The sequence below is a fragment of the Taurulus bubalis genome (genome assembly GCF_910589615.1).
Source record: "Taurulus bubalis genome assembly, chromosome: 10".
Classification (NCBI taxonomy): domain Eukaryota; kingdom Metazoa; phylum Chordata; class Actinopteri; order Perciformes; family Cottidae; genus Taurulus; species Taurulus bubalis.
In genome coordinates this window covers 5,201,565-5,226,218 of record NC_136598.1, presented here as the reverse complement: position 1 = coordinate 5,226,218, position 24,654 = coordinate 5,201,565, and the positions used below count along the sequence as shown (strand labels likewise).

The following is a 24,654-nucleotide window of genomic DNA, read 5'->3' as shown; positions in this document are numbered from 1 at the left end:
ATTAACTGCATGGTCTATCCCGACTGCTTTTAATAGCATGTTAGGTTAACATTACTTGACAAAACAAAATGCAGTGATATTAATATAACTCGTATGCCTTATTAATAACATTTGGGAGCAAGAATTTCCTACAATTGCATTAACCTTAATGCGCTCTAACTCTAAATTCTGCTACATCTTCGCTAGCTAGTTAGATTAGCTTGTTACAGTGGGGGAGGGGTGCAAACCACGAAACTCGGTCTGAGCTGGTATCTCAAAAAGGCATAATATATTAGGGATAACATTAGCCATGAAATTGTGGCATTGAATTTGACCACTTTTTCAGTCTTTGCCATGTTTTAGCAGCTTAAAGACAACGTAGACCGACTTAAAAAAAAAAAATCACATAGTTAGCTTATTTAAGACTTAACCTAAGTTAGCTAAATAAAGTTACAGCAGAGTAAAGTTTACATGTTTGTTAACTTTTCAGTAGCGCAAAACAATGTTCAACTGCTGCAACAACTTGGTTATAATTTGTTCGTTAGCTAACAATAATTAAAAAGGTCTTACCTTTGGAAAAATAGCAGCCCCTTCAACCCGTGGCAGAAGATGTCCATGTGGCGCAGAATGCGTTAGGTGGAAGTTGATTAAAAACAAAGACCTCCAAATGAGTACAATTCATCGATTTCCTGCAACTTTGACTTCACTGATGACATTTTATTAAAGTCTACTCAGTGATTCAACGCTGATTTTATTCACACAAAATTAAGTAAAATGTAATTAATTTCTTGAATTCAGCTCAATGTAATTAAAAACGGTACATAGTCTTTTTTATTATGTAAAAGTTACTATTATTTATTTAGGAGATATTAATTAATGCAAATTCCAGTTTTTACAGTGTAAATCAGGATTAGTGTAAACTCTTTAAATCATGTTTTCTTTGGAAAAAAGGCAATAACAGACGTTTGGTTCTTTGTTACGTCACACAGAATCTTCTGACAGAGCCATAACAAACACAGTAGCGATCTACACTGTTTTTACCGTTTATTATTTATATTACTTGTTTTTACTTTTTACTATGTCTCTTGTGTGCACTTGTACATTGTTTGCCGCTGTAATCCTAAAATGTCCTCACTGCGGGACTAATAAAGGAATATCTAATCTAATCTAATCTAATGTAATCACGATTGTAGTTACATTTGTATACATAACGTAAAACAAGAGCCTAAGCGTAAAATAACATACAACATTTGAAGCAAAAGAGTTATAATAATATTATATTATTATAAATATTTTGCTTCAGATGTTGTAATAAACTTGAACTTTTATGTTAAATTCTCCTCAATATTATGTGTTTATGCATTGAGGAGAATTTAACATAAAAGTTGCATAGCTAAGTAAAAAACATGGTAAAAAATCGGCTACCACCAGATCCACAAAACACAATTCAAACAACCAATCACAGAGCTGTGATATCAAGCAGCTGGAAATTATCTCTGACGTCATTTCTGTGCGACATGCCAATGGACTCCAACAAGCGCCATACGAAGTGTTGTTGCCTTGACAGCATCCTCTGAGTGTTGCTGTTTTATCAGTGAACTAGTGGGCCATCATTTAAACTGGTCATGCAACGTTTGCTATCAAGGAATGAACTGTCCGCAGCTACGTGTGTTTAACTTCAGTCTCTGACCCGCAAGTGTCCATTCAACACATCTAACGTAGCGAAGCACCGGCGCTTAGCTTCGTTAGCATTAGCAAAAAGCTAACGTTACAATAGACCGCTACCGAGCGTTACCGGTTAACCGACATTCTTCCAGCGTTTTAGCTGTTGGTGTTACCACCGCTTGTTTCTGACGACGGTATGAGTTCTGGTTATGGTGGTGGTCGAGGAGGGAGAAGAGGCAGAAGAGGAGGAGGAGGAAACAGAGATGGAAGCAGAGACCGATGGGACCGAGGAGGAAACAGAGATGGAAGCAGAGACCGATGGGACAGAGGAGGTGGAAGAGGTTCGTGTGGACAACGGTCCGACTTGGACCAGGACCAAGGAGGAGGAGGTGCACAACGGGACCGTCCTCCTCCCCACCTGAAGGGACGTGAGATTGGTCTGTGGTACGCAAGATACGGAGTCGTGAGGAGGAAGCAGGGCGACCGGAGATCGGTATGGATTGTGTTTGGTAGCATGCACTTTGTGTTGAGCGGGGCAGGTTGTCACTTCATTAGAAACAGAGATCAGCACCGATACGAGTCCGGGGCACTTAAGTGACATGTGACAGTTCCCTCCTTACAGATGTATTAACCCTGTAGTAGACACACGAGTTGAGAGATCAGCGCCTAGTGCCTCCTTTCCAAGCAAAGTGTGGGGCATATGCTGATTTAATTGGAAAATTATTAAAAGCACAATGTCTATGTGCACCCTAATCGGTGGGCAAAATCCTGCAGATGGGTGGTATGCTACCCAGATCCTGACACATCTTATTACTGCTTAAATCAAATTAGGGGGTAGACAATGGCCTGAACAATAGAGACACCGTCTCTGAATGTTTTTCAACTTTGAGTTATAAAACTGCATTTGAGTTGTTTGTCATCGGAGCCGAAGAGATATTTGTTGATTTTAATTTACTGGGTTTGGAATGGGCGTCAAACGTCTGAGGGGACCTGTCCCCCTCAGACTTTTGACGATTGACGATTGATTGGTTTCAACCCTTCAAGCAAGCCAGCCGTATTTGCGTTATACAGAAGTTACAATTGAAGTTGCTTAGTGCTAAAAGAGCAAGTAATCCTCCAGCTATCATTGAAATGCAAAAGTTACTTAACAATTTGTATCGCTCTTACATGGATTTCACATTTCAAAGGGATTCAATGGGGTCTTTCAATGGTATAAAATAAAATGTGGTACAAGAATAATAGCATTGCATTTCCCCCGTTACCTGTCCTTATGCAGCGGGCGGTGGTCCAGATGGATGAGGCCAGAGAACAGCATATTACCAAGCTGCTTAGCTCGGTTCAAAATGATTTCCCCGGTCCAGGGAGAGATGGGAGGGACGCAAGAGCCTCTACGTCTAACAGCGGGCGGGCAGCTGCAAATAGCAGTAGTCATTGGTAAGAACAGCTTCTGTAGCTATTCTGTTCGAGACTTGCACAGTGTCATTTTGGGCTTACGATAAAGAAAATGGGAACAGTAGATAAGATCAAAGTGTCTGGGGTGTCAGTTATTTTTTCAGCTGTGTGCTGACAAAAATGACACTGTAATTTGTGCTTGCAGTTACTTTGATGGGGACATGTCTGAAGAGGAAAAACAGAAGATTGAGTTCAAATCTGAGGATGAGGAGAAAGAAGTTATTCCAGGCCAGAAGAAAGCAACTCACAAATCGCAACGGTAACTTTGCAAGCAAATAAGAAGCATTGCTCCAAAAATATAGTTAAATATTTGATGGTGCTCCTAGAACAATGAATATTGTGTGGTGATCCACCGTATTCTGGATATTTATGCACTTCAATGTTTTTCCGTTCAGTTACTTCTCCCATGCAGTTGTTAAAGATGAGCCTCCAGACACGTGGGATGATGATGAAGAAGAAGAAGAGCAGCAGGAGCAGGAGCAGGAGCAGGAGAAGGAGAAGGAGAAGAAAGAGACACTGAGAAGGAAAGACAGGGACCTGGAGTTCTTAATCCAGGAAGTAACCAGAGACGCTTCACTTGATGACCGCTTAAAGAGAGATCTGCAGATCAAGAAATCAGATCCAAAGTACAAAGAAATGCTGGTGAGCATCCAGATTAATATCAAGCTCATTATGTTGAACGTAATGATTGTATCATGTCTGCAGAGATGAAAATGTCCAATGCACCAGACTTGTATTGTTGATTGGATGCCCAACCTATGTTTTAGATAGGATGCGTACCATCCAATTTTGAAAAAAAAAAAAAAAAAAAAAAAAAGTTGCATTAATTTCTGTGGGGAAGATTGGGTTAGTGAAGCAGCGAAGAGTGGAGTAAAAATAACCAACAACAACAGGATAATTGGAGATGGGCACAGCATATGTGTCTGAATAATTAGTCAAACCTGCCAGTTTATTTGCAATAATTCTTTGGCTTGTTTTGTACTCTGAGATTTACAAGTCAACAGATGTTTATGTTTAGTATAAGACCATAATACAGAGTAAGGGTGGGCAAAATATTGGTTGATGTTTTAAAAATGAATTTACAGAGCAGATTAGTCACAGTCTCACAATATTGGAATGTCACATTATTATTTGTGAATATTGAAGCCTTACTGAATTATTGTCAACCCACTGCACATAATTTGGTTTGTAAGATTGACATAAAAGATGTTTTGGTATGTAGAAACTGTACCCATCGTTAAGTTGTAAAGAAAGAACGTCTTCATTTTATTGATTTTCTTCAATCTTAACAAATGTTTTACCTTTTTTTTGCCCACAGAAATTCAGGGAAAAACTACCATCTTATGGCAAACAAGAGGTACGTTTTTGATTCCACTAACTCTTTCTCGCAAACAATCTCGTCTTCATCATTGTTTATTCTGCTAAATAAAATCATATCCTCTCTTTCCCCTGTTTGTCCTCCTCATCTGCTTCCATCTTTCTCTACTCAGGAGCTGGTTAAGCTAATCAACTCAAACCGTGTCCTGGTGGTGAGTGGGGAAACGGGTTGTGGAAAGACCACTCAGGTTACCCAGTTCATCCTCGATGACTACATCAACAGAGGCGTGGGCTCAATGTGTCGTGTGGTCTGCACGCAGCCTCGTCGCATCAGTGCCATCTCGGTATGTACTCTTTGTTTTTCAGCTCTGTGTTGGATTGTATCTTGCTCTGTGTATACCAAGGTCAGATGTGGTTGCCAAATTGTGTGATATTGTGTTTATGGGCTGCATCATTTGTTGCATCTGTCATGTCATTTAGATGGATATCCTTGAACAATGCTGATTGTGTTCTTAAACGTTTTGTGCATGCTCCCTCTCAGGTAGCAGAGCGTGTAGCAGCAGAGAGGGCAGAAAGTGTAGGAAATGCAAATTCGTGTGGTTACCAAATCCGCCTGCAGAGGTAAGAAAGTCTCTTCAAACATATGTTGTATACAATTATCGACACACCTGATGCTATAGCAGCATCTACACTAACCTCTTTAGGAGCCGCCATTGTTGTTTAGAAACCAACAGTCGCCTCTGTGTCGTCTCAAACACAACCTAAGCCCGTAGCTCCTCCGCCCATAGTAACCGTTTACTAGCAATGCTAGCTCGAGACTGGAAAACGCAGTACACCGTTTCACACACAAGTGAATTGAAAAGGGTTTGTTGCTTTAGCTCCGCCTACCCTCTATGGCGGACCAACCACTGATAGAATATGCGTCACTAACTTTGCGCCGCTTGTGATTTTTCGTGGGAATGTCGCCACAGACCTAAAAAAATTAAATATAAAATAGTAATAATACTGCAAATGCAAGAACTTTCATCAGTGGGCCTTAGGTTCAATCATCATTGTGTTACCTCATCCTGTGATAAATAACATGTCATCGGTGTGGAAGTTCATCAATGTGAGTAAAGAAGACATAAAGCATAATTTGTCACAACTAAAAGACCAAAATATGCAGTGGAGAACAACCTTTAAAACATTATGATGTTGTATAATAGTTAATTCTCATACATGCTGCTCAGAGTAATCGTAGTGACCGGCTCGTGTGCCGACAGCATGGGGTCTTTCCCTGTCCCAGCCCTTCTTATAACTGAGCTAACAGCTAATATTGTGTAAAACAATAAGCTAATTATTTTTTAGCAAAACAAAATTGGTGCAGATATGTCACCAGTTGATATCGGTATTAGTGGCTGCAGTGAGTTGCTTTCCTTTACACATCTTTTTAAAATGGGGTTGTAGACTTGTTACGGCCAAAACGCAGATATAGCTGTCTGCTTTTCACGTGGCATATTTTTCGACGCTCTCTGTCCGCTGCTGTGAGTGTGCTCAGCGCTCACCTTTCTGTGTGCGCACGTGTCTGTGCGCATCAGGGCGGAACAGAGAGCAGAGGAGAAGTGTTAACGCGCGACCATTTAGAGACAGAAGCCCATGCCGTCGTGTAGATATAATGGCAGGGGAAACACTGGTCTCTGGAGCTTATTAGCTCTATTCCTGACGAGCTGCGATAACACTTGACATGTGTCTCTAGCAGTGACTGCCATTTTATAATAACCACATTTTATAATAAGCACGGAAAAAACAAACGGTTCAACGTACGTTGGCTCCTATTGTATTTATTGTAGTACAGGCAAAGAAAATGGTGAAAATTGAGAAAATGTTTCCCTCCAGAAAACTCAAAAATCCAATCTCACTTCTCACTCCAATAAATCCCCAAAACAAAATATTCACTTCCAGTTCAATTAAATTGAGCTCACTTTCACAATCTCAGTGTAAAGAACTCGCATGAATAGGCTATGTGCAGACGGTGGTGTTGACGTATTTCCGGTAAACACTCTGCTAGCTTAACCACTTCCGCTCTAGCGTAGCTGTCCAGTCTACCCTGACCCTGGTTCGCACTCTAATCACCTCACTGTAAACTTTGTGCATTGCTGGTTTGTACCAGTTAAGTTATTCCAGGGTCACCCAAATTGACACCAATGCTGTCAACACATTCAGGAACATACTTCTGTCCTTCACATGGATATGTCATGCATCAACATCCCCAGATTATGCAGGAAAACCTCCTTCCTTTCCTTTTTGAGTTCATACCATCTAACCTGCTGGATGTTTATCCAAAATCATTTCAATAATTTGCAAAATACCAGCTGATGCATGACAATTAGCAATGCACGCATATGTACATAACAATTACTATCATTACACACAGAGCAGAGCAATATTTATAGTATCCTGTAAACCACAAACATGAGCGTTTTGATTTATTCTATTTTTAGATGAATGACTAGAGAAAATGATGGAAGAGATGATTTATTCAGCGATCTAATGGGGGAAAAAATTGAGGCGAAGAAAAACATAAATAGAAAAACTAAATGGAAAATCAAGACCTTAATTACGGTCGTCAGCGTGCAGCTCCTTTTATCCAGTCCACATAAATGGTGTGAAACCATTTCTGGCAGTATATTCTCTGTCCAGAGTTGTGAGAGGGAGAAAAAAAAGTAGAAGAAAAGAAAATTGCCCGATTGCCATGAGCTGGCATGCAAAGATTAAGGGCAGGAAGCTGGTCTGATGGGGGCACAAGCAGAGGCCAGTGATCAGAAAGGTTTTTATATAAACTAACATTTAACCATAAATGCATTCAAAGTACTATGTTCTTTAGTTAGGTACCCTAGTTCTGGGTTCATACCCCTCCTGATCAGTCACTGTGTGGCTCAGTATTGGGGGAACTGAGGTGATCTTTAGCTGGGAGTGATGTGCAGTCTGGTAAAGTTACACAAGTGCTGAGAGGTTGCACAAAGCTTCTGTAGCTGCCACACAGGTACACCGGCCGCTTTGTTGCTGCAATCCTTTATATATACAATACAACATATACAAATATGTTACTATGCATAAGTGCAGTTAAACTTTGAAACACAAGTTTTAAAACAATACATTATTAAAAGTGTGTTTATAAAGGTGAATATATGAATACAGTGAAATTTGGAGAAAAAAAACAACTGTGAACCAAATAATTACAGTTCATATACACTAAATAAGTAGAATAGCTGAATTGCAGCCAAATCCTTATTAATTACATTTTACTCATTTAAAATAACAAGGAGCAAAGATCGTAAACACATTAAGTTAGCAGTAGCATCAGCATTATGCTAGCTTTACCTACTGCACAAACATGTTAAGGGCAAATTACAAATCAGTATTTCACCGCTGTAATGCTGCGATCACACCAAACGAGTTGGGAATTTGACGTGCGAGTAGATTACATGCAAAGTCAATGCACAGACGCGATAGGAAAAAATTGCATGACACTGAGTTGCGTCAGCCAATCAGTGTTGAGAAGCTGCGCCCGTCATCACCGCCGTTGCTGAATCAAACTGATGCTGGTCCGCCTGACGTAGCGCTGGTAGCGGCCGTCATTCAGACGCTGTTGTGGGACTACGGATAATATTATGAACCCAGACACCATGGAGTTTGATGTTCCGACGTATGTGGAATTTACGTGAGTAACATTCGCAACGCGTTTGGTGTGAACACAGCATTATTGTCAAGCGAGTAAACTGACGCGAGTTACGCTTCGCGAGTATCTGAAGGCTTTTGGTGTGAACGCAGCATTACTGACGTCACCTGTTGTCGTTGAGTGTGAGGGCTTGACGTGTTGTAAATATGAATGGGACAATTGTTGGTATTTATTTTAAACTTTTTACTTTCTGATTTTAACATCTTTCAGGCTCTTTACTCACAAGATGAGGTCATTTTAAAAGATTTATATACTTGTTTTTGTCAAAAAATGAAAATATTTGATGAATAAATCTGAGATGTATAGTCTCTGCTTTCATTCCTCTGATCCTTAATGTTGTTGTGTAACAGGCTGAAAACCCATGTGCAGTCCTATTTGTTTAAATTATTTTTACTTCTCCATGCTTCCACTGCTAACTGCGTGTTTAATGTCGCATTGCTATGAATTGTGGGTAATTCCTTCGGGGCAAAATCTGCATTAAATGCTGATTTACGGGAAGAGTTCATAAAGGGCTCAAAATGTCTGCCAGAGAGCCCTCAAAACACTCAACGATGTGACAGTGGGACATCCCTTAACCCTCACGGATTTAGCGGGAGCACGCCTCAAGGTCTGAGTTCATAAGGGTGGAGATTGGGATTGAGCCACCGCTCTTCGTATACTGCGCCATCTTGGATTTGAGCGTTGTCACGATTTAAACAGAAGGTGAATTTAGGTGGTTTACGTGTGTGGGCCAAAATATAATAAGCTCTTGTAGTGATAGCGGAATGATATGGTGATAATATAATAGTATAAAAATGCAAGTAGACACTATTTGAAGATCAAAGTATGCACAATGTCCTAGTCGTATAAATGGGATGGAAAACCCGGTTGATTATTTTGACATGTTGGCTAAAGTGTTGGGGATGCTCTTATTAGATTAGTTTGTGTTACAGTATTTGGTTCTCTTTAGCACAAATACATAAATAGACAACATAAGTAAGTAAAGAAACGGATGTAAACACAACAGGCAATATTGAGGTAAAAAAGGATCAAGGTCATGTTCATATATTGTACAGTACATACATAACGTAAAAATGATCGAGCTCACGTCCATACATCGTATAATAAGTCAGTAATGTAATTATTCTGCCAGGCCCACATGTAACATACAAAATAAATGACTGATAAATCAAAGAAATCATGCAGCAAACCTGCTGCCAGTACTGCAGTATTGAAAACTGTACACATTGCACAGAGAGTGATGAATGATGGTTACTCGAGGCCCAGCAGCTCCTCTTTGCCTTGAGGCCCTTTCAGTAAATTAATCCAGTCATAGCGCCCCTGGGAAACTGCTCCTTCACTAGTTTATTTATAATAAACATGCTTGCTTGCTACATCACTCTTTCACTATTATTTATTATCTGTTTTCTTATTTATTATCTCTATGCTGTTGGCTCATTGCTATTGATGATCTTATTAGGACCACTGTATTTGATTGCTGTGCGTGTGCGTGTGTACGTATATACAGTGATTTGGGACTAACATAAATATGACATGAAGATAGTGTGAACAAAAGTGCCTATTGCAGCATTACTTAGTAGAGAGCGTTTTCTGTATCGGCAACATTCTCAGTTTTTTGTGAACTTCTGTGTTGCTGCTTTGAAATAATCTTTGAGCAGAAAACTTAAAAGTGTGTTGAATCCTGAACTGGAAAAGAAAGATGTAAATATAAGAAAGACAATGTTGTTGCAGACACAAACGTAGGGAAATTAACAGAGAAACCTGAGACTGTTCTATTTTGTCTCCACTTTGTACTCGTCTTAATTTGTGTCACTTTGGAAATGTTAAGTCTTTTTTTTTTTCTGCTCCTATTTCTTAGCCGGTTACCACGGAGACAAGGTTCGGTCCTGTACTGTACAACAGGCATTATTCTTCAGTGGCTTCGCACAGACCCGTAAGTCTCTCCCCAGCCCTGCTTCCTCCTCATCCTCATCTTCACCCTGCATTTCGTCTTTGTTGCAACTGTCCTTCCTCCAGTCTCTTATTTCATCTGCGTCACTCTGCTTTACCTCCATTGATTTGACGTTGACTGTCTACTGTCTGTGGAAGAAGCATTAGTATGGGTCCGCATTTTCTCACACACACACACACACACACACACACACACACACACACACACACACACACAGCTTCTGTTGACTCATCCTTGCATTTTGAGTGTCTTCAGAAGAAAGAAAAAAAACAGACTAAGTGAGTGCCAGTTTTTCTTGTTGTCTTGCTTCATGGTCTTTTCAGAATTGGCACAGCTCTTGTGAGTCATCTAGGACTACAGTTGTCTGGTAAAAATGGCGGAACTTTTTTGGCATTAAGATGTATTTATGCAGTAGCTTGCTTACAAGCCGACAGTTGTTGCTGTGTTTACTCTCGTCAGTTTCTGTCTCCAGCCATCAAGTGATGAAATTATATTTTAAGTCCCTCCGAGCCTTTTGAGTCATCACTAAACTACTACCCTACAGATAAGCACAGAACTCAAGTATAGTTCCAAAGATCACATATCTAAATATGTAATATACCATTTTTAGATCGCAAAAGCTTAGATGCGGCATTTGAAAAAAACAGCATCTAATTATAGCTACTGACCAAATAATGTTTTTTCCAGGCCTAATGATGACACATGCACTGCATTTCAAATCGCATACTTTTTCTTTTCACTTTTCGTACATACTGCAGCTGCCCTTACAAGGTATGTTTTGTTGCATGTGGTATGCTTTAAATTGGGACATACTTATTCCTCATCACAATGCACCTTGAACTATGACCCTCTCGCTCGTATATCTGCTGTGCAAAGGATTGTCGGTCAGAATAATCAGAAATGTATGCAAGCTTGCATCCTGGAAAATGCGACTGAAATGGTATCATGGTATTTATGGCATATTGCATTTGTCACAATGTAGTGGGACGTACTAAATACTAATTAGTGTTGTCATATGGGTATTGGAATGCCTAGAGAAACCCAACCTAAAATGAACCACTGACTAACACATTTTTCCTATTTTATTTTTTCAGATTATTGTCCAGCATCAGCCACCTGGTGTTGGACGAGATCCACGAAAGGAACCTGCAATCTGACGTTTTGCTCGTCATTGTGAAGGACATACTCGCCCATCGAGATGACCTCAAGATCATCCTCATGAGTGCCACGCTCAACGCAGAGAAGTTTTCTAAATATTTTGGTATGCAGCACACCAAGTGACATACAAAAGATTGTTCAGCACTGATCTTGCAGGTTAATTGTTTTGGATTGTTCCTCCTTCTCATCTCCCCGTTTTCCTGCATCAAACCTTTAGACAACTGTGAAATGATTCACATCCCTGGTTTGACGTTCCCAGTTGAGGAGTTCCTCCTTGAGGACGTTGTGGAGATGACCAGGTAGAACGACACTGCTCCCAAACACACACATACAAGCATCTCTGTCAAGTGTCTTTGAGCATCTGGAAAAGCTCTATATAAATTAAATGTATTATTATTATTATTATTATTATTATACAAAGACAATCGCACACTAGCATGCACACGCACGAATACAAAGATACAAACGGAACCACACCCCTTTTGTTGGGTTCTTATATAAACTGGTTGGTGTGTCTGCCAGGTATCGTTGCCAGAATATGGACCGTCGCCCCTCAAGAAAGAGAGGCTTTTGGCAGGGGAGCCACTCCAGGCCTGAGAAGGAGGAGAAAGAGGCTGAATACAAGGAGATGTGGCCCAGTTATGCACGCTCACTGCAGGGCAGGTGAGTTGATGAGAACAGCTGAGTGGTTAGATTGTTAGAGCAGCTGCCAGGTTTAAAGTGAATTTCTCCTTTTCTTTGTGAATCTGTATGTTTAAAAGCTGAATGTAGAGCAAGAGAAGTGCTTCGCAGCACTTAACCCTTCATAAAATGTGTAAGGTAAACACTAAATGTGTGTGTATATGTATATGTATATATATATATATATATATATATATATATACATTGAAGCGCTTTAGGTAGCTGAAGTACGAAAACGACAATGTTGTCGCTCATTTGCGCCTCTTCGTGTAGCTACATAGGTAACATGGTACATAGGTAACATAGCAGTGGCAGGCCATGGATTTTCTACCTGTGCATTCAGTGGATCAGCTGTTTAACAGCTGCTGCCTCGCGAGCTAACAGCGAACGCTAGTTAGCTCGCGAGCTAATGCAGACCTGCTTTCCATCGCGCCTCGGGTGGCCAAGCATGGTCAGATGCGCCGGCGGGCTGGGAGGACAGCAGGTCCAAGTAATATACAATGTCCTCAGGGAAAGTCTGCAACTGCAGCTGTTTCTTCTTCTTCAAGTTTAAATGGCGGATCCCAACCAACTTGACTAGGTTCCAGTGGCGGGCCGTGGATTGTGTACCTATGCCTGCAACTGCCTCAATATTTACAAGGGGACAAGCTCCACAACTCAACAAACACTCTTCTTCTTTTATTACTATTTGCAGTGCAATCCTTTTTCTTTGCCACCATTATTACTGCTCTGTGTCGATGCCACAGAATGTAGACAGGATTTCTTCTGGTGTACTTTACTTGTAGAAAGTGTATTCAATGTCTAAACGCACAACCCTACAATCATAACAGTCAATGGGCAGAGCTCTTAGCAAAGCTATATGCCACTTAGTACACTGTATGCAGGTACAATAAGTCCGTAGTAAGTAAGCACAATTCATACTTAAGTGGCAAATCAAGGTTAGAGCCTATGTAGCACTTCATGGCTGTGACTTTGTCTTAAAACAGCCGCCAGGTGCCCATTTAAAGATTTAAACAGTTTTTCTTCCTGTGATTGTTCCCCCTGTCCATAATGAGGTTTCAGTAGTGAGTAAGACAAATCAAGTATGTTCAAGATTCAAGAGATGTATTTGTCATTTGCACCTTTAAAAAGTACATTGGAATTATTATGGAGTCCGTTCAAAAGAAAAACAAGAAAAAGGAAAAGAGATCAATTAAATTAGCAGCGTTTATACAGTAAATAAACGATAAATAAATGCATACAGACTGCATAAAAATGGTCAATTTGAGTTTGCTACCTCGTAAAGTTTGTATTTTTACTACAAAACCCCCCGTTTGTGCTTTTTTGCTGAGCTGCAGTGCAATGTGTGACCATGTTAGAGCACGGAAGATGGAGGCTTGTCTATTTATTCATTTTGCGGGCCCTGCGTTTTACAGATACTCCGACAACACCGTTGAGACACTGGAGATGTTGGACAGTGATGATAAGATTGACCTGGAGCTGATTGTGACACTGATTCGCCATATTGTGCTCAAGGACGAGGTGAGTTTAACTTTGTATGTCTGGTTTCAGGGCAGCCGTCTGAAAGTGGCTGAATTCTGATGTCTTTACTGAAGTACATTGTACTCCATTGATGAACATGTGATTCCAGGGAGTTTGTATATGGGTCGGAACAGCCTAAAAGCCCTGAGTGCCTATGTCACGGACACTTGTCCTGTAGATTTTAAAATTAGTTTTTTCTTGGACTTGAAAAGCTCCAAACATTTTGATCGTAGACGGGTGGACAGAGCAGTGCTCCATTAGGAACATGCTTTCAAATCAGATAATAGTGAATAGTTGACAGCGATACAGAGAGACGCACCGTGCATTCCTAGGTGGAGCAGATGGAAGGAACAGGAGGGCTAGCTTCCAACCATCGAGCGACATTAGATCAGAGGAAATGTCACAGATTCTGACAGCAGAGCCGTGCTAATGAGTGGTCGAACATTTCCTTTTTATTTATTTATTTCATTATTTTTTAAATCTATTTTATTTCAGTGTTCAGTTCAGACTTTGGTTATGTGGAGTATAATCGAACTAAGTCACATCAGATGTCTCTTTTTTTCTTTGCCTGAAGGTTTTAGACATCGCTAGAGCTCTATCTAAATGGTCTAAATCCAGATTGAAGACTTTTCTGTTTGCTGTTGCCTTTAATTGAACCAGATTCAATTGCTGCATCTCACTACTTATTATATGTATTTCTTAAACTGCACTGCAACTTTTATTCATTTTTTATTTAGCTTTTTGACTGTTTTCTTAACTGTTTTTAAATCCTGTTTTCTCTGCATTATGTTTTGATGCTTTTAATGGTTTTATGTGAAGCACTTTGAATCGCCTTGTTGTTGAAATGTGCTGTACAAATAAACTTGCCTTGCCTTACCCAGAACAGGAGTTTCATGTGCAGACGGAATGAAGGCAGAGAAAACATTTGAAAAATGATTGCTATTTTAGTAAATCCCTTGTTCAAATTGTATTTGCAGCATGTTTCTTATGTTTTTCAACTGTTTCTAGTTAGTCGCGAAGGTCAGTGCAAACATATGTGAAAACAAAGCTGCACAATGAAACAAGTAAAACCATTCAGTGTGGGCTTTTGTCACTATTACAAGGGAGAAAACAATGGTGAGGACAACTTATAAAATGTGCCTGAATGGAAGGAAAACAATGCTCTCACTGTATTTTTCCAAACGAAGTGAAACTAGTTTAATTTATTTGTTTGTTTGTGGTGTTGAGGAGAGAGAGACAGGAAAATGAGACGGGCTCAGAATGAGATGTGACTAACGCAGTCAGACAGAATAATTATCCCTTCCCCTATGAAGCCGTATCTCTGCCAGTCACGGCCACCATCAGCCAGTCAACCAGCTGATTCGCCGTGGCATTGTCCAACGGTCGAGAGGGAACTGCTTGATTCTCTGTGACGGCGTTCTGAACCGAGGATGCAGCCCGTCTGCCAGGCTTTCTACTGTGATGATTGGTTAATTATGTTGCAGGAGTCTGTGATTAGACACCTAGGGGGGTGACCCACAGGCATTAATGAACACTGTGTGTGTGTGTGTGTGTGTGTGTGTGTGTGTGTGTGTGTGTGTGTGTGTGTGTGTGTGTGTGTGTGTGTGTGTGTGTGTGTGTGTGTGTGTTTTAACTTGTCCAGCGCTACAGAGCTCGCTGTGTGATTTTTTTTTTTTTTTAAGTTGGAATTAATCAGAGCCCATTCTTTCCATGTGTGTGAACATGTGTTTTTGTCAGGTTGCACACCGCCTGCATCTCTCTCCTCCTCCTTTCTCATTCACACACACATGCACGGACATTAACACACACAGTCTAGTCCCAAGTGGGTGACAGTGAGTGAGCGCTGGTAATAATAATTAGCTTTAATTAAAAGGCAGAGGTTTTCAGGACCCAGAAGCTATTTCTTTATGTCTGTTCTTCATCTCCCCTTCCTCTCAGGAAATGAAAAGTCCTTTTTAAAGACTGGGTTATTTTGTATCAGCCTAATATTATCCTGACAATAATTTATGTTTAACTTTAGGTCTTTAATGTAGCAATAGTATTAATGTAGTTTCCCTTTTGATATTACATAAAAGTCGGATTTTGCTCCGGTTTCCAAAGTTTAGAGCGTCTAACATTATTATTTGTCTTTAGTTCAAATCTAAAAAACCTTTTCATTGTTTATTTCTGACCTTGTCAGTATGGTGCATATATCACTGTCTTTAGAAGCTGCTGACTATGTGAGTAGTTAATGATTCCTAAGCCACTTATTGATCCTCACTACTTTGTGTGTGTTTGTAGCAACTGGCATCAACATCCGGTTAGGTTCTGTTTAGTTTGGTCAGATATTTCCTGTTTTAAATCAGGAAATGAGGAAAATCTACTAACTTTAGACAGTGTTTAAATAATGTAAAAATTAATGGCATTTTGTTAAAGGAAAAACGTGTTGCTGATGTTTATTCCTGTGTATTGTAATCTTTAAATCTTGATTCATTGCATTATTCTCTGTGTCCTGTTTCTTGCTGCTACAATAATACAATTGCTCCTCATCACTAATTCAAGGTATCTATTATCCATTGCAGCATTATGTGATGTTGTGTTATATTTGATTTTGCTCGCACTGGAAGACCTCCAACTTAATGAACCCCCTTCATCTGTTAATCCTGCTGATGTTTTTCTCAGCTTGCATTTGTGCGCCTTTTTCCAGGTGACAAATTGTTTTTCCTTTTTTTTTTTTATCTGCTTTGAGAGATTGTATCCCTGTGGTATTGTGGAGCAGAGGCGGCCCTGTAGTGGGAAGATGATGCTGGCAGGCAATGTCGGGGCCTACTGTGTGGCCGAACGTGGAGGCTTGGAGCTCAGCGCAAGTCAGCTCCTGGGAGGACACGAAGCCTCGCTCACTTGGCTTAGTTGTTGCTGAGGTTCCTCCGCTTAATGGCTGTTTGTTTCTGTTGGCAGTTTGTCTCTTGTTGTATTTTCTCTTCTGAAACCCCGCTGTTTTATTGTGTGGCTTTCAGTTGCTGAGTGTTGTCATGTCTGTGTCTGACAGGAGGGAGCAATCTTGGTCTTCCTTCCTGGCTGGGACAACATCAGCAAACTCAATGACCTGCTCGTGGATCAGGAGATGTTCCGATCAGGTACACGCGTGCAAACAAGCGCCTTCTAGTGACCTCAGTGTTGATATACTTCAGGGAAGATCGTTATTCACGTACGTTTGTGCTGTTTTATGTTTTTTAAGTGAACAATGTGTTTTACTTACTGTACACAAGAAGGTAGTTTTGACATTCAGCTGTTGAGAGGAGAATGTTGTTCTGTGCCCAACTTACGTAAATATAGTATATTATACGTTTGAGCATGATTATTTTACTCGTTTGGATCTGGTCCAATATAATTTACAGAAGTGTGGAGAGCTGGAACAATTAATCCACTGGAAATTAATTTTTTAGAAGTTTTAGAAAATCGATTAATCAGGAACACATTCTATGGATTCGATGATAATGTAAATAGTTGTTAGTTGCAGCCCTAGTGTCATATAGAAGTGCACATATATTGAGTAGAATAAATATTGTATTTTGTAATTTGAATAATCATACATACATTATTTTTCTTTGAGGTAGGATTATTTTTTTCAAACTTTTTTTGTATAAATCATACAAGATTACTAAAGGTGATTTTTAAATCTATCGGATACAATCTATTGTTTCTTTCTGTTCACATTTAATAACAATATCACTTGTGTTGCCAAAGCTGAACAAATGGTGATGAATTGTTGCATTCTTGATATTGACCAGGATATTCAAGGTTATATTTTTCGACATAATTGTTAAGCCTCACACACCATCAGAAGTATTATATTCTGTTGGCAAATGGTTCTTTGTTTGAGTTTTTCTTTTGTGTCCTGCTGTGTTTCAGACCGGTTCGTTATCATCCCTTTGCACTCCCTCATGCCTACTGTTAACCAGACGCAGGTTAGCGTTCTTCTGTCTTTCTCCATTGTCCTGCTTCACTCCCTCTTTGATATCAGAAAAGTCCAATTTTATGTTTCACCCCTACTCTTCTCAGGTGTTCAAAAAGCCTCCTCCTGGAGTTAGAAAGATTGTGATTGCCACCAATATAGCTGAGACCAGGTATGTGTGTGTGTGTGTGTGTGTGTGTGTGTGTGTGTGTGTGTGTGTGTGTGTGTGTGCGCGTGTGTGTGTGTGTATTTGTTTGGGTTGTGCAGCTTTGGTACTTGCTCCATTAGGAAATGTAGTTTTTGGCTGTTACTTCTGATAAGTTTGGGAAAATGAAAGAAAAAGCAAGAAGTGATGACTCTGTCCCAGTGGGTCGTGTGTGTGTGTGCACTTGTGTGTACCAGTGTAATGCAATAGGTCCAAGTAATTCATAGAAACAGCAGATTTGGAGCTTATTAGTATTAATTTCCTGGCTGATTATGGAAACTGCTTGGCTGGAGCACACAAAGTCTCTGTCCGGCAATGTGTTAATGCATTCACAGAGCATTGTGCACACACAAACTGAGCAATTTTAGAAGCTGCCTGCACTCCCCTCACATCACTCTACTAAATATAGACTCTAAACCTACCAGAGGGCTACATTTCATTTTTTTTTTACTTCTGAATGATTGAGTGCGAGTCGTCGCTAAACATTCTTCACAGACTGCTTTGAAGATTTCTTTCTGTCTGATTTGGTCTTTTATTCCAGCCTCTTTTTTCTGTCTCTCCCTCTTCTTCTTCTCCCGCTACTCTTCCTCACAGCATCACTATAGATGACGTTGTATACGTGATAGATGGAGGCAAGATTAAGGAGACCAACTTTGACACCAGCAACAACATCAGCACCATGACAGCGGAGTGGGTCAGCCTGGCCAATGCCAAGCAGAGGAAAGGACGTGCTGGCAGGTATGTGGGTGGATGTAACGAGGGCACGCTGTAAATGAGTGCCTCTGGGCATGCAATGCTTATCTGGAAGCATTTTTTTCCCCTTCTATTTGTCATCTCAGCTTTCTGTCAATCTTTCCCATTAGCCCACTCCTTCCTGCCTTCCAAAGCGTAGTCACTCCCAAGTTGTTTCCAGTCTGTGACTCGAGACGTCTGTTCTGTTCACTAGCTCTGACATCAAAGTGGAGCGTGGCCCAATTAGCAGGAGCTGCTTACCGAGTGAAGTTTCATCCCATTGATTTTATACTAAGCTCTTGTCACAGGACTGATGTAACACGCAACCTCTTTTTGTCCTCCCCTCTCTGTCCCACTCTCTTCTCCTGTGCATATATCCAGAGTGTGTCCAGGGAAGTGCTATCATCTGTACAATGGTCTCAGGGCCAGCCTGCTGGATGCTTATCAATTACCCGAAATTATGAGGACACCGCTGGAGGAGCTCTGCCTGCAAATCAAGGTTGTCTATGAGGAGAGAGAGACTGAGACAGACTGACAGAGAGAGACACATAGGTGTTGTCTGGGGAGTTGAGATGAGGACATGATGAACGCAGAAGGGGAACGAGGACCTCGCTGCTGTTTTTGGTCTTGCGTTGAATTACTACCTCTCCTACCTATTAATAATGCCTAATAATAATGAGGAATGGACATTGTGGGCTCCAGCTCTTTCACTCCCTTTTCGCCAAAAACATAATCGCTCCTCTTCCGAGCCTCGTTCTCTTACACGAGCAGGCACTTTCTTCTTTGGTTGCTTACTATATTTATTCCCCTTCTCCTTTTTTACATCCACATACACCACTCCAAATATTTCAACCCATGCTAATGGAACATTAAGCCAAAGTTCACTGAGATCTAGTGTTTGCAATGATTGTTCTCACCAGGCTTTATTGGATATGCATTTGAGTGTGTGTCTTCCTCTACTTCAGTTGGATGTATTTGAGATTGTTTGTAGTGGTTTTTGATGCTGGTGGGTGAGAGTAGGACTAATGCATCAGGCTGTCCTTAAAATGAGAGAAACACTAACAACACGCTAACCCTGAGTAGACTCTCTTGTACACAAGCACTCCAACCCCAACCTATTAGTCAGACATAGAAATGTGGTTGCTTCCCTACTCTTCAATTAGTATCATCTTTTTCATCATCATATTCTGTGCTTGGCACCTTAGTATAGCTATATACTGTACTGCCCACAATTCAGTGTTACAAATTACAAGCAGTTAGACAAAGAGAGTGGAATTTAGTATACATATAATGACATGCTTTTGCTGATAAATGTGTAATGTGATGTTGTGTGCTTCCTAGATTTTGAATCTTGGGTCTATAGCTCAATTCCTTGAGAAATCCTTGGACCCTCCCACTACAAACGCCATCAACCTAGCCATCAAGAACCTCGTAGACCTGGTAAGAAAGAGTTCAGATCATTCATTTATTTTTAAAGCTAGTTAAAGAACACATGAGAAATAACAAGACGGCTGCAACTGACAATTAGTTATCGTCAATTAATCAGACTCATTGTTTCAGCGTTAATCAATCAAGCATGTGGTTTCAAGGTGTCCTGTCTGGAAGCATTATTTACACATCTGCTAGTTCCAAGGATGCTTGTCCTCTAGTGGAGGAGGTAGATTGGAAAAGAAGTTAGGACTAAAAGAGAAATCAGGACTCATCCAAAGGGTTTGAGAAGTTAAAGCATGAGAATTAGTTCATGCCAACAAGGTTAAAACACAATAAAAAGATCAATGGAAGAAAAGCAGATGCTCCCGAGAGCCATAAAAAGCCTTAATTAATAATGAATAATGAATCTTTTTACCCTGCTTTATATTTTGGGATACTATTTCCCTCTCTTGTGGATAATTGCAAATAAAATGTGTGTTGAGCTGGAGATGACTAAAGATGTGTGTTTCTCTTCTGGGTTTTGTGACTACGTTGTGTGCTAGAACGCCCTGGACCGCTCAGAGAATCTGACCGCGCTGGGTTTCCACCTGGCTCGCCTGCCTGTGGAGCCTCACATTGGCAAACTCATTCTGTTTGGAGCTCTGTTGGGCTGCCTCGACCCCGTACTCACCATTGCGGCTTCACTCAGCTTCAAAGACCCTTTCTTCATACCCCTGGTAGGGCACTGGGTTCACAGACATGAAAGCTTGTGTCAGCAGCGACACAACACATTGCTGCACTCTTACCTCCTTCTTCTTCTTTCATTGCAAAGTAGGTCTTAAAGGAATACTAAATGCATGTGTCTGTCTCAGGGTAAAGAGAAGATGGCAGACATGAGGAGAAGGACCCTGTCCAGAAACTCCAAGAGTGACCACCTCACTATCGTCAATGCCTTCCAGGTAAGACGGCGCACATCTGCCACATCTGTCTTTCCTCTCTGTCTGCTGTATGAATTTATTCTGTTTTAATGCATTTGATTAACCAGGGCTGGGAGGAAGCGAAACACAGTGGCGCCAGGTATGAGAGGGAGTACTGCTGGGACAACTTCCTGTCTGCCAATACCCTCCAGGTGAGCCAGTCTGATTATGAGTGTTGCACTGAGCTCTATACTGATGTACCACATTACTTGTTCAAGTTGACGTTAGAAGCAATGTGTCCTTTATCATTCAGATGCTGCACAATATGAAAGGCCAGTTTGCTGAGCATCTAATGAATACAGGCTTTGTCAGCAGCAGGGACCCCAAAGACCCCAAATCCAATGTCAACTCGGGTAACTAAGAATCAATTATTCATGGATCGGTTTGCGATTCAGCTGTCTGAAAATGCTCTTTCTTATGAATCTTAAAACCAGACCATGGAGCAGTAATGAAATATCATATGCAACATGCTAATTTTGTATTTCTCTAACTCTCACTTCCTCTGTCAGACAATGAGAAGTTGATCAAGGCGGTGATCGTAGCTGGTCTGTACCCGAAGGTGGCCACGATCAGACCATCTGGCAGCAAGAAGAGGCCTGGGTGAGTCTGCCGATTCAATGCGATGAACAAAGACAGACAGGAAAAGGGCTGCAGAGTACACAATAGAGAAGTGGACAATCATTCTTATGTGACTTTTGATCGACAAATGGCCTCCACACTACAATATCTCATCAGACCGCTCAGGTAAGAGGTCCTGTGACAATCACCTGCGGCTATGCAGAAACCATGTTAGAAAAATGGTCAAAAACAGAGGCGCTTTTGCAGCTGAAGATCAATGCAGTCATCAAAAAACTGGCCTCGGGCAGCTGTCATGAGCAACGGCTGTGACCGCTGTGCAACAGGGAGACGCACACACTCTCACAGTAAGCTTGTCACTTTTGTTTGCCGTCTCAGTGACGGCTTTAGACCCAGTTGGACAGTGAAATTGCCAGGGTCATTTTCCTCTGCATAAGTAGTTCTCAGCACTTGTGGTGCTATGCCGTTGGAAAGTTTTTCACATGTCGGCACCCGACATATTTAATGGATCCTTGTTTGTTTTGCTGCTCAATCAGACTGCTCTCTGGCACAAGATGCTCTGTTCCCTGCAGTCAAGCGGCTTGGTTTAATCGGTCTGACACAGGAGTCTGAAACGCGGCGCTACCTTCATGTTCGGGATGATTTGCAGACTGCATCGTATGTCTTTGATATCCTCCGTGCTGAAATGGAAGGAGGCAGTCGTTTTGCCTCGTATTAACAAGCCAAAAGTACCTGATGGGTTGTTTCTAGAACTAATTAATAAAAGAGGAGCAAAATGAATCTTGACTAGGAGTCGTTGCCATATACTGTAGCGCATGGTGGCAGTCGTGGAAAAATTGTTTACCCTTTGGTTCTGTTGCCAGTTATCGAATACTGATGGTAGTAAAACTATAATATATATTTTTTTAATAGTTTGAACCAATGTACGTAACCCTGACACCCAGACAAACACACACACTCTCTAACTTCCTATCTTTCTCAGGGTTAAGGTGTACACCCAAGCTGACGGAAAGGTGTGTATTCACCCGAAATCAGTCAATGCTGAAGAAACGCAGTTCAACTATACATGGCTCATCTACCACCTCAAGATGAGAACGAGCAGCGTGAGTAGGCGAGGGGGACATGGGAATGCATGAATGTTGTGTTTTTATATTCAAGTGTGTATTTGCTTGTTGATTCTGTATGTGTTCCTCTGAAGGGTGCGTGTGAGTGGAGAGAAGGACTAGTGGTTTATTCCAGCTTTATTCTGAATGAATATTTGATTAAAACGCTGCCTTTCAACTCGCCCTCAAAGGCTCTTGTGCTTCAAAGCTTCCAGACACAATGTGAGAGGTGGTGGTGGTGGTGGTGGGGCAAAACGGTCAATGCGGCTCCTGACTGCCCTCCTCTCTTTCGCCCCTCTTCACACTCCCATGTTCGCCTCCCTTTCATCTGTCTGTCTTTGTTCTTTCCGTGCCATCTCTCTTTGTGACTGTTACCCTTCAGCAGAAAAACCTTTCATGTCCTCTGATTTCTGCCTTTGTCTCTCACTTTGCCGCCTGGGTATTTATAAGGAAAAGTATTTTGCTGCCACTATTAAATGTTTTTTTCTTCTTCTGTAGTCTGTTAGTGGTTTTGTGCGCAATGCAATGCATTTGTGTCTATTCTAGAAGTAAGGTATTCAGAGAGTGCAAGCTTGTCAAGGTCACTTCTTTACTAAGTCAGAGAGAAGGAAGAAAAAGGAAGGATAGTGAGTGATGACGTTAAACTTTATCTCCTCTGACGCACTTGCACCTGGTGGTCCGTAACATTACACATTCATGGGGCCTCCTGCTCTCTTTGCTTATTTTTTTACTTTGTCTCCCACCCACTCCTCCGACCTTCCTCTACCTTTCTCTGATGCTAATTGTCAACACTTCTGTCTGTTACTTTCAAAGCTGAAAATACACACACACACACAACTGCTCATGTAGTCTCTATGGCGTTTGACCTTAAGAGCTAAGCAGACTTTGTAAGTGTATGCAGAGAGTGCATTAAATAGAGTATCACTTTTATGTTCTGTCTAAATATTTCACATTTTCAATTACATAGGAAGCATCTTTACTTACTTAGCCATTTCTTTAAGAAAAGAAAGAAAAATATGGTATTTTTTATTTGGGCATAAGTAGTCAAGCTGCTCGACATGAGCAGCTGTCAGTTGAGCACAGGAAGGAAAATGGATGGAAAAGAGTGCAACACATTTGTGAAATTCACAGACGGGGCAAGATGACATTTCTCTTAACACCGGAGGCCCTGAAACGCATTTCAAAGTCGCACAGCCTCGCTCCACTAATGGGACACTTTCAGCCCACACCACGGAATAGCTGTCGGGCACGGTGTGTCATAATGATCCCGCTCCCTGTCACTGTGTTTGTTGTCAAGCGTCTGTCATTGTGCGTTAGCGACATCTCTCTGCGTGTCCTCAGATCTTCCTCTACGATTGCACCGAGGTGTCCCCGTTCTCGCTGCTGTTCTTTGGAGGAGACATCACAATCCAGAAAGATGAGGACCAGGAGACCATCGCCGTGGACCAGTGGATCGTCTTCAGATCCCCGGCACGCATCGCTCATCTTGTCAAAGTAAGCAAAGGGAACACGCTCGCAAACAAAGAGAGCAATGATGCATTGGACTGACCGACCTTTTCCTGTTGTTTTCCCACAGAGTTTAAAGAAAGAGCTGGACTCTCTGCTCGAGGAGAAGATCCGTAACCCTGCTCCCGTGGACTGGCAAAATCGTCAGTCAAAAGACTGTGCCGTCATCACAGCCATCATAGACCTCATTACCACTCAGGAGAAGTCTACAGGCAAAACGTGGGCATCTGCCCCAAGAGGACAACACAGTCACTTCAATGACGATGACGATTAGGTGAGGCCAGGTTTTGGGCTGGTTTGAGGAGAAGAGTTTAGGAAATGACTGACTGGAAAAAGTGCACTTGAATGACTCACATTTTTTTTGGTGCCTATTCTGTTATTATTTTGCAAGGACCAATCCATGTTCTAATCCACTCAGTAGCCGTTTCATGTGGTTAATCCGGCTCCTTTTCAAGCAATGTCACTTAATGGACTGCGTAATAAATAAAGGGTTAATACATAAAAACGCCTGGCTTTGCTTCATCTGCTTGACTAATATGAAATTTAGGAATTCAAAAACCAGGTGATCACCATTACTGAAATAGTGCAGGCTTTTTTATGGGAAATCATAATCTGTTCTATGATGTGAGAGCACCATTCGTTCTGAGCTTTGAGGGCGCAATCACGCAAATCACCTGGGTAATATTTGGATGGAATGAACACTGCATAGATGATATCTCAAATATCTGAAAGTGCTACTGGCCAAATTAATTACCGGTATATACATTTC

At 41.2% G+C, this 24,654-nt stretch overlaps 1 protein-coding gene across 1 annotated transcript; it reads left to right on the top strand.

Annotated features, from left to right (window-relative positions):
- Nucleotides 1-1,840: 1,840 nt before the first annotated feature.
- On the top strand, nt 1,841-24,369 carry dhx36 (DEAH (Asp-Glu-Ala-His) box polypeptide 36; the record flags this gene model as incomplete). Its single annotated transcript, XM_079225319.1, has 26 exons — nt 1,841-2,137; nt 2,921-3,078; nt 3,242-3,355; nt 3,492-3,738; nt 4,415-4,453; nt 4,587-4,757; nt 4,955-5,034; nt 9,990-10,064; nt 11,177-11,343; nt 11,458-11,539; nt 11,763-11,903; nt 13,337-13,442; nt 16,471-16,558; nt 17,334-17,389; nt 17,484-17,548; nt 18,176-18,319; nt 18,695-18,812; nt 19,655-19,753; nt 20,287-20,460; nt 20,596-20,682; nt 20,769-20,852; nt 20,954-21,053; nt 21,210-21,300; nt 22,259-22,379; nt 23,721-23,873; nt 23,956-24,369. The coding sequence occupies 26 exons, from the start codon at nt 1,841-1,843 to the stop codon at nt 24,157-24,159; spliced, it is 3,261 nt and encodes a 1,086-aa protein (XP_079081445.1). The 3' UTR covers nt 24,160-24,369.
- Between the last annotated feature and the right edge of the window lie 285 nt (nt 24,370-24,654).